Genomic DNA, 9,645 nt, shown 5'->3' with positions numbered 1-9,645 from the left:
GTCGATTCGTTTGATTAAAAATTCTTCAACGTATCAATTAATTAATATAGCTTACTAATTAATTCCTTAAATTGCTTTCTTATGTTTCAGATATAGTTAACTGCCGACGCCAATGTGAATCGGTACAGAGTGTCGTCTAAAATTAATTCAGCGTGTAATCCCGTAATAAATCGGCAACCAATAATCTTAATATATAATAATTCAACTATTTTACATTCTGCCAAAGAACTTCAGAGATTTGTGAGGTGCAGACGTGGGGATCTTCAAAGAGGAGCTGGACAAATTTTTATCTGAGATATCAGATGAACCCACAAAGAAGAACAGCTCCGTTCAACTTCCTATTTCACCAGAAACAATACAGAAAACAATGTTTTATTTACATAAAGACTGAATTACAATTTAGTTATAAGGAAACAAAGAAAAAGAAAAGGGGGTAGGTAGGATTAAGCAGCAGAAGATGGGGATAGAAGGAGTACACGCCAGAACAAACAGCGTGTTCATCTGCGCCCTGCTTATATTCCCACAGTTGCGTTGCCGAGGAGAATGGCCAGCGACACTCGTTACAGCAGCCAATCCGCCTCGCAGGGCTCATTTCCTCAATGCAGCAATACAGAAAAGAAACCCAATCGTACTGAAAGGCGGTGCTCCAGCATGGCTTCAGCTGAAGCCATTACAAGAAAAGATAATGGTTGATGACAGGTGCAACGTGAAATACTTGGTGTGAGTATAACGGGAACTGCTTATGAAGAGTGAAACGAAAGATGTTTGTGAAGGAGGGGTTAAAGTGAAAAGGGTCGGAAAGCGGTGGAGTGTGTAAGATGGATTGTTTGGAGAGAGATGTTTAACTAGAAATATTTTTTTAGTAACGTTAGATATATTTGCATAATTTCAATAAAATAAAATTATTAGTTTCCAATGTCGGATTTTGATAGCAGAGTCGTCGTCGTCGTCGTCGTCGTTGTGTTGCAACCAAAACTTCCAGTTAAACCCCCGGCTATATTCTGCTAGCTTCTTCAGACTCAGTTCTTCTAGACTCTCAACTATATTCTCCAGAATAAAGAAGTACAAAACATCTAGATTTAAGTGTGTTTCGCGAACCATATCTACTCCAAGAGTACACGGGAGTATGTATGTATGCATGTATGTATGCATGCATGTATGTGTGTATGTATGTATGTATGTATGCATGCATGTATGTATGCATGTATGTATGTATGTATGTATGTCATTATTCCGTTTATTTCAAGATTTCTTGCCAATAGAGAAAGAACCGATCCAAGATCCAAGGCTCTTTCATTGGAATTTCCACATCAACAGCGTATTTTTGTGGCAACCGGTATGGTTTGTTTATATCCCCGTAACTTAGCAGTTTCGAGGAAGAAAACCGATGGTATAAGTACCAGGCTCTAAAGAAACGCAAGCATTGGGACCCAATTTGTTCGACTAAATTTCTTCAAAGCGTTGCCCCAGCATGGACGCAGTCCTGTGACTGAAACGAGTAAAAGAAGGTAAAAGATAAAAGATATTTAGATCCGTGTTATTACATTACTACCAATTCTTATCGAAATTTCTACCATATATCTTTTCTACAATAGGCACAAGGCATGAAATTTACACTAAACTGTTGTTTATTCAACTTTAATCCATCTTTACAACCCGACTTTTCGATTATATTTATTACCTCAATTTTATTTCAACTTTTCCACCAGTTTGACTTTCACACCATATATTATTTAAACTTTCTTCATGCTTTGTAACAATTATGCCAGTATCAGGCTCTTAGACAGGATTTTATTAAAATGCTTACGACTGAAAAAAATTGGGGTTTCAAGTCGAAAGACCAAAGCATTTTGCCAGCCATAACCGAGATTTGACTCATCTTAACAATAAAGAATTTATAGCAGGTATGATCAAGATTAGTTCATATTTACGAAGTCGTTCACATATTTGGAGAGAATAACGAGCCAAATATTGGAGTCATTAATGAAATATCAGACATGTCAGTAACATATTGGACACATGGATTATATATGGAACATGTGAATATATGAGGTACATCAGTAAGATATGAGACACATTGACAAGGTTTGAGTATTATCAGTCAAACATGATACACGTTAGTCAGAAATGGCACACATCAATCAGTTGTTGGAAACATCAGTCAAATGCGAGGCACGTAAGTCAGTTATGAGACACATCAGACAGTTAATGGAGGGTCAATCAGATATGAGGCACATAAATCAGATATGAGACATATGAGTCAGCTATGGGTGACATCGATCAGTTATTGAATACAACAGTCTGTTAATAGACAGGACACATCAGTCAGTATGGGGCGCATGCATCAGATATGGGACATTTCAATCAGATGTAGACACATTACTTAGATATGGGGCATATTAGTCTTCATCATTCCATCGGTGTTCCATACCTCGGCTCCTTACACCGGGCATGATATCCCAAGATTTACAACTTAGGGAGACTATCCTCGTTTCAAAGATCTATGACGTTTCTTGAGGGATATTATGCAGCGATATCAAGGTTCTTTTCCTTATTATTTCACCCTGATTAAAGAAAAGCGGTTAGTCTCGAACAATTTCATTGACAAGAATGTATTTGATCAAATGTCCTATTTACATATATTTATTCGAATGAGACTGCCCAACTTGATGTAGTAGTGTGCTTATACCTTGGAGACTGTCAGTTGGTTACATAAGGCCAATGAAAATGAATTATTCTTAATTCATTCAAATTTCTTCATGAAACTTGCCAGAAAAATTCGAATAAAGTCTTAATCATGCAAAATTTTTCTTCATTTTTCATCCTTCACTCTTCACACAGCGTTAGATTAAGTTATAAGATTTGTGTTTAAGCTGAAGAAAGACTGGTCATTAAATAAAAGCTGTAGATGTTGCGGAGTGAGTTTTCCCATCTCCTGCGGATTGTCGAGTGCAGATAATTTTATTCGGTTATAAATATACTGAAAGAAAAAATCACTATCAAAAAAAAAAAAAAAAAAAAAAAAAAAAAAAAAAAAAAGGAAAAAGAAAAAATATATCGATTTAAGTGGTATGTGATTGTATTTCCATCTGAAGGCTCTACCGACTCCTTTCTCATGTGACTGCAATGCATATTATTATATTGTATATAGTTGTGACCGCATCCATTTTGAATTAGTCATCCTTAGTATTTGTCTGTTTCATATTTATAACCTGCAGCTGGGACTGCGTTACAGCTGTGAATGAAGTTGAAATTGTGTTACAATTGTTACCTTGAGATGTGATTATAATATCTGTGACTCCGTTACACTGTGATTGTTAGATATGATTCTCTTACAGGTGTGACTTTTAGTTGGAGTACTGCTACAGCTGTAACTAATTTAGATGAGTTCTGTCACATCTGTAAATTTTAGATGTGATTTTATCGTAAATGTAGGCCTTAAATGTGATTTTGTTACAGCTGTTAACTTTAGATTTTTCAATCAAACTTAGTCTTTCATTGAACATCTTATCATAGATTACATGTATCATTTATATTTCTTGATTCAAGATGAATCAGGAAGAATACTGAAAAACGATGGATCATTCATCTTGATCCATAATTTTTTCCAGCATATATATATATATATATATCCATTAAGAATCGATAAGTAGCTCAAATCATGCAACTTTGATCCACTGTCGTATGCTGTATAATATACACCAAACTAAGAGAACATTTGTGCAGTATGTGATTCAAGATTAGCCTATCAAAACCAGGGTACATTATCCATGTATGAGCCACAGTTAGTCCATCAGGGTCAGAATGCGTTGGTTCAATGTGTAATACATAGTTAATCCACCAAGGTCAGTATGATTGATTATTAACACATCAAAATAAGAGTCTGTTCGTTTCGTATGTAAATCCATACCATGTAATCTAAACCAGAGTACACGTGTCCGTAACTGGGTCCATTATTAACCTACGAAAACCATGACACAACTGTCCATTGGGTGATACATACATAATCCACTAAAATCATGGCACATTGGTTTAGGATATATAATCTATAGTTGTTTTCTTAAGGTCGAAATGCGCGGGGTTCAGTATGTACTCCATATTTAACTCCTAAATATCGGAGTATATCTGTTTCCTAGCGAGCCATAATTAAGCCGCTAAAATTAGGGTACATTAGTTCTGTGTGTAATCTATATTTGATCCAAGTCAGGCTACATTCAAGTTGTTGTTGCTATTGTTGTTGTTGTTGTTGCTACAGATGTCGCTGTTGATGTATTTATGATTATTGTATTTAGTGACATTTATTGGTGTAGCTGTTTTTATTGTTTTTCATGTTGCTGCAACAGTTGTTGTAGTGGTTGTTGCTAATGCTGTTTTGGTTGTTGTTGTTGTTGTTGTTGCTGCTGTTGTCGATGTTACAGTATAGTGTTAGTATCGCTATTGTAGTTGTAATATTGGTGGTGGTTGTGTTAGTGGCGGCGGCGGTGGCAGCCATGGTCTCTGCTGTTGATATAGTTGCACTTGTGGTTGTTATGGTAATAGTATTTGTGTTCATTTGTAATTACTTTTATAGTTGCTGCTCCCGATATGCTGCTGCTGCTGCTGCTGCTGTTCCTGTTATTGTTGCTGCTGCTGATGGTGACGTTGCTGTTGCTGTGTCTGTTCAGTGTTATAGTTATTACTAATCCTGTTTTGTGTCGCCAAAGAAATAATCGGTAACCTAGTAAACATACAATTAACAATCCCGATCAATTTCTATTTCTGTTTACTATTCCTCTTTCTATTCCCCCATCTTTTTCCCTCACTCTTTCTCTTTATTTATGTGTGTGCGTGCGTGCATGTGTGTCGCTGAATGTGTGTGTGTGTGTATATATACGTATGTACTTATGTATTTATGTATAAATGCATGTATGTACGTGTGTATGTAAGTACGTATGTATATATATGTATGCATGTATGCGTGTGTGCGTATATGCGTCTGTGTGTGTGTGTATATATGTACGTACGTACTTATGTATTTATGTATATATGTATGTATATATGCGTGTATGTATGCATGTATGTACGTATGTATGTATGTAAGTATGTATGTATATATACATACGTGTGTGTGTGTGTGTGTGTGTGTGTTCGTCTTTCTAGCTTTCACCCATTTCATATTCTGTAAACTGTTGGTAGGTTGCTTGCCAGGCTACCGACGCATTGTGCCACGGTTTTGCGTCCCCTTTACTGACGCAGAGACTTTCATCTCCTCGTCTTTGTCGTTGTTGTCATTCCAGTCTTTGCTAGTTCTAAGTAGGCACCATGCACAGGCGCAGTCTCAATTCACCGCTGCAAGCAGCGGGAGCGTCGTATAATCGACGACGGTTTCGTCGACACGCAGTGCCCAGCCCGAATCCTAATAAAAGGTGAAGCCGGGAGAGAGACACCCTTTGGAGTCTGCTCAGATAATCACCCATTGATCGATATATTTGGATTTTAGAATAACGTTAAACAGTTAATTCTGTGTATCATATATGCATGAGATAAATACTGATCGAGTGATAGATAGCCTGATATGTTTGGCATGATTGATTGATCAGATGTGATTGATATGATTGATATGATTGATTGAATGATTGATTGATTGATTGATTAATTTAATTCCTCGATTAATTGACTGATTGCTTGTTTGATTAATCCTGCGTATTAACTGGGTGATTAAGTAGTTGATTAAACTGAGTGATTTATACGACGCAGACGAGCCCTGAGTAAATATAGAATACCAACTCTGTAAAACTACCCTTTTACTTTCCCGCCAAGCAATTTAATGGCGTCAACATTTAAGATAGTGTCGCTCTTAAAGTGTTCTCGTTTTTCTTATTGTTGTTGTTAATCCTGTGCTGCGTTTTACGGTTACTGTTGCGGTCTGTTTTTTCATCCGATTCGTTGACATTATTCATATGGTCAATGTTTATTGAACTGCTACAGTCGGTCGATGTTCTTTTGATCAGGCCGTTGATTGTTAGGATGCCTTCTGGGGACAGACTGGAAGTCAGAGTATCTGGATCAATATCCTGCAATAGAAAAAGCTTATGTAACATCAAAGATCCATAAAGAAAGTCAGGCAATTATTAAAACAACATAATAAATAATCTCATAGTTACACGGAGGTGTCTACAGGACACTTGTGACCATCAGACATATCAAGGAAACCGTTGTGACCTTTAGACGGGGCAATGATACAGCTGTGAACTTTAATATAACTGTACGGTACGTTGTGGCCCTTAAATATGTCTATGATCGTTGATATCTTTAGACAGGCCAATGATACACTTATGTTGTTTGTTGGCAAAAAAATAAGAAAAATAAAGCACAATTCAGCAAAGAAGGGTGAAGAGCTGAACCTTACCTCAGGCATTAGAAACTGGCGTGTGAATTGGCGAGCCACACAACCAAGATCCTCTCGTTTGCTCTCATGTTTTCCTGACACTATTAAATGTTCGTCCTGAACTTTTACACATAGATCTTCAGGTTCGTAATTCTCCACGTCCAGTTTGACCTCAAAAACATCCCGATTATACTTCATCTGAAATACATGAAAGACATATTAGCAATATACTGTTGTTGTCATGGTAACAGTAATTAGTGTGAATTTTGATTAGGGTCATTAGTTGATTAATAGCAAATTACGTACATGTATAATCAAGTTAGTACTAATATCCTTTCTTGCTCCCTCACTTTTTGATAGTCCTTGGGGCACCAACGTGGTATGCAGTGTGTCTTGAACATTTAAACCTTGCGAAGCCTAATATAGATACATGGTAACAATGCAAATTAATTGCGGTATTTGTCTGGGGATACTAACTCTTATGAACGTACTGTGTTTAAAGAAGCAAGAATATATAAATAGTTGACGATAATCGTCCGGGAGTAGCGGTGGTGAGTCTGTTAGAGGCACATTTCCATCTCACTAGGCTTTGTCAGTAGTTTGTACCGATTGCCAACCATATAATGAATTTTTATTCAGTCACACGTCTAAAGGCAACACCAGTGATTTTCATTGAAAAATGGGAAGTTTCTTGGAGAGCTGTGAAATTAGGTTGTTTGGGAGAATATTGAGGATGTCATGGACTGACAAAGTGTCTAGTGAAGAAGTGATTGCCTGGACTGCAATTAATAGGAGATAAGAGCCGAGCATCTAAGATTTCTTGATCATGTGATGAAGAAAGAGGGCCTGGAGGATTTTATCGATGACAGAATGATTGAAAGATAAGAAGAAGAGAAATGGAAAAGATGATATGGATGCCAAGCTTGATAAATTGGTTGGAATAAAGAAATATTAAACGTCAGGAAGTGGAACTGTTACAGAAAACAAAGAACAGAGAATTGTGGCAGGACACGATCGCCCATGGCCTACATTCTGGCCACGGCACCGAAAGGAGAGGAATTTTCCCAATCATTGGTTTCTTATATCAGTGGCGACGGATTTTATCTTAGCATACGGTTGGCGGTGGGTACATGCTATTGATAAATCCTTAAGAAGCATAAATCTGTACTTGGCGTTCTTACCACCGTTACCGGACGATTTTCGCCTGTTACTGATATATATTTTGTGTTTTTAAATACAGTACGTCCATAAGAAAAATTATACCCGAACGAATTCCACAATTAATTTGCCTTTTCGCCATGCATCTGCATTAAGTGATACACAGATGGCTTTTTCTCTCTTCCTCTCGCTCTCTCTCTATATATGTCTATGTGTGTGTCTGTGTGTGTGTATACACACGCGCGCGCACATATATATGCATTCACACATATATATGTACATATATATGCATATATATATTTGCATGTGTATGTATGAAGGCACGTGGTTTAGTGGTCAGGGTAATCGGCTCACGATCGTATGATCGTGAGTTCGATTCCCGGCGGCGCGTTATGTCTTTGAGTAAGTCACGTTATTTCATGGCGCTCCAGTCCTTTCATCTGACAAAAATGGGTTGTACCTGTAATTCAAACGGCCAGCCTTGTCACATTCTGACGCGTTGAATCTCCCTGAGAACTACGATAAGGATTCACTCGTTTGTGGGGAACTCAGCCACCTGGATGTTAATCTCACGAGCAGGCTGTTTCGTTGATCGGATCAACTGGAACACTCGTCTTCGTAACACCTCCCCAACCACTAGGTCATGTGCCACCACACACACACACACACATATCTTTTCCCTTATCTGTTGGCACTGCTATCCCACTTCTCTCCCGCCTCTAATCCTCCATATTGATCTAACTTCGGTTATTTCAGAAATCAGTGGATTATTAGTCGAGACAGAACGAGATTAGAAAAATTTGATTTATCTGGATTGCTTCGGCAATTAATAAATTGTTAGAAAAGCTAAATTGCAATGTTAATCTCAGTAATTAGGTTAACTCACCAGTCGGAGATTGCTCATTTATTTCACTTAGATTCATCATCATCATCATCATCGTCATCGTCGGAGACGGCGTCGCTGTTGTTTCTAGTTTAATCCTAAGGCCAGCAGTTTTGAGGAGAAGAGATTAGTCGATGCCATCGGTAACATAGGCACAGGTATGGCTGTCTGGTTGAGAAGTTCGCGCTGTAAGCACGTGATTTCAAGTTCAGTCCCTCGAGCATTTATTTTATACTATACATACATACATACATACGAACTACATGTGAATCGTTGGCGATTTTCTTCCTCTGTCTTCCTTTCTATTGGACTTGCCTCTGTTTCTGAAGAAGAGCGCCAGCTCGAAACGTTAAACCATCTTTCTTTCCGTCCCTGTGTGTCTTCTAATACTTTACATGTTCCACGTCTTCACGTTGTGTTTTTCGTGTTTGTTCTTCTTTTTGGGGATTTACTATATATATATATATATATATATATATATATATGTGTGTGTGTGTGTGTGTGTGTGTGTATGTGTGTGTGTGTATGTGTGTGTATGTATATACATGCACACACATACACACACACATACATACATACATACATACATGCATACATACGTATGTATGTATACGTATTATCGGCTACACACTCACACGCATGTTTCCATTATTAAAGCTACTTTCTTCTGAGTTCAAATTCCGCCGACGTCGACTTGGCCATTCATCCTTTCGAGGCCTTTAAAATAAGCACCAGCTGATCGTTGGGTGCCAATGTAATCGACTTGCTCTCCAATCCGTAATTGCTGGCCTTGTGCCAAAGTTTGAAACCATTGTTAAAGCCGCTCCTAATTCGAAATTTAATTCTATTTCACTCGTGCCTCGCCACAGTACATCAGCAAATACACTTTACATGATTTGTATATATGTCTCAGGGCAGCGATTCATTTCGTTTCCAGCCGATACCGATGGGATGAAATGTAACGAAATATCGACAGCTATCGTTTTCCTTCCCCCTTCGAGTGAATTGTCTCGCTTGTTCTGCGATATTCAGTGTTCTTAAACACTCAGCATAGTATAGGAATTTTCCCTAGGACGCTCTCCCGCAGCAAATTGGCGTATAAACAAAACACGTAAATTATGTATATGCGACCGATAATATTTTTAGATAGATAGATAGATAGATAGATAGACAGATAGATTGATAGATAGATAGATAGATAGATAGATAGATAGATAGATAGATAGATAGATAGATA

General features: G+C 37.7%; 1 protein-coding gene across 1 annotated transcript in view; it reads right to left on the bottom strand.

Annotated features, from left to right (window-relative positions):
* Positions 1-341: 341 nt before the first annotated feature.
* Positions 342-9,645, bottom strand: part of LOC106867353 (alpha-crystallin A chain) — a 13,150-nt gene continuing 3,846 nt past the window's right edge. Inside the window, exons 2-3 of the mRNA XM_014912201.2 lie at positions 6,389-6,565; positions 342-6,053 (exon numbers count right to left, since the gene is read on the bottom strand). Coding sequence (XP_014767687.1) covers positions 5,820-6,053; positions 6,389-6,565 — 411 coding nt within the window. The 3' untranslated portion in view covers positions 342-5,819. The remainder of the gene's footprint in view (positions 6,054-6,388; positions 6,566-9,645) is intronic.

Source organism: Octopus bimaculoides, chromosome 13 (genome assembly GCF_001194135.2).
Source record: "Octopus bimaculoides isolate UCB-OBI-ISO-001 chromosome 13, ASM119413v2, whole genome shotgun sequence".
Lineage (NCBI taxonomy): Eukaryota > Metazoa > Mollusca > Cephalopoda > Octopoda > Octopodidae > Octopus > Octopus bimaculoides.
The sequence above is the reverse complement of the archived record's forward strand: the minus strand, read 5'-3'. Positions and strand labels throughout refer to the sequence as shown.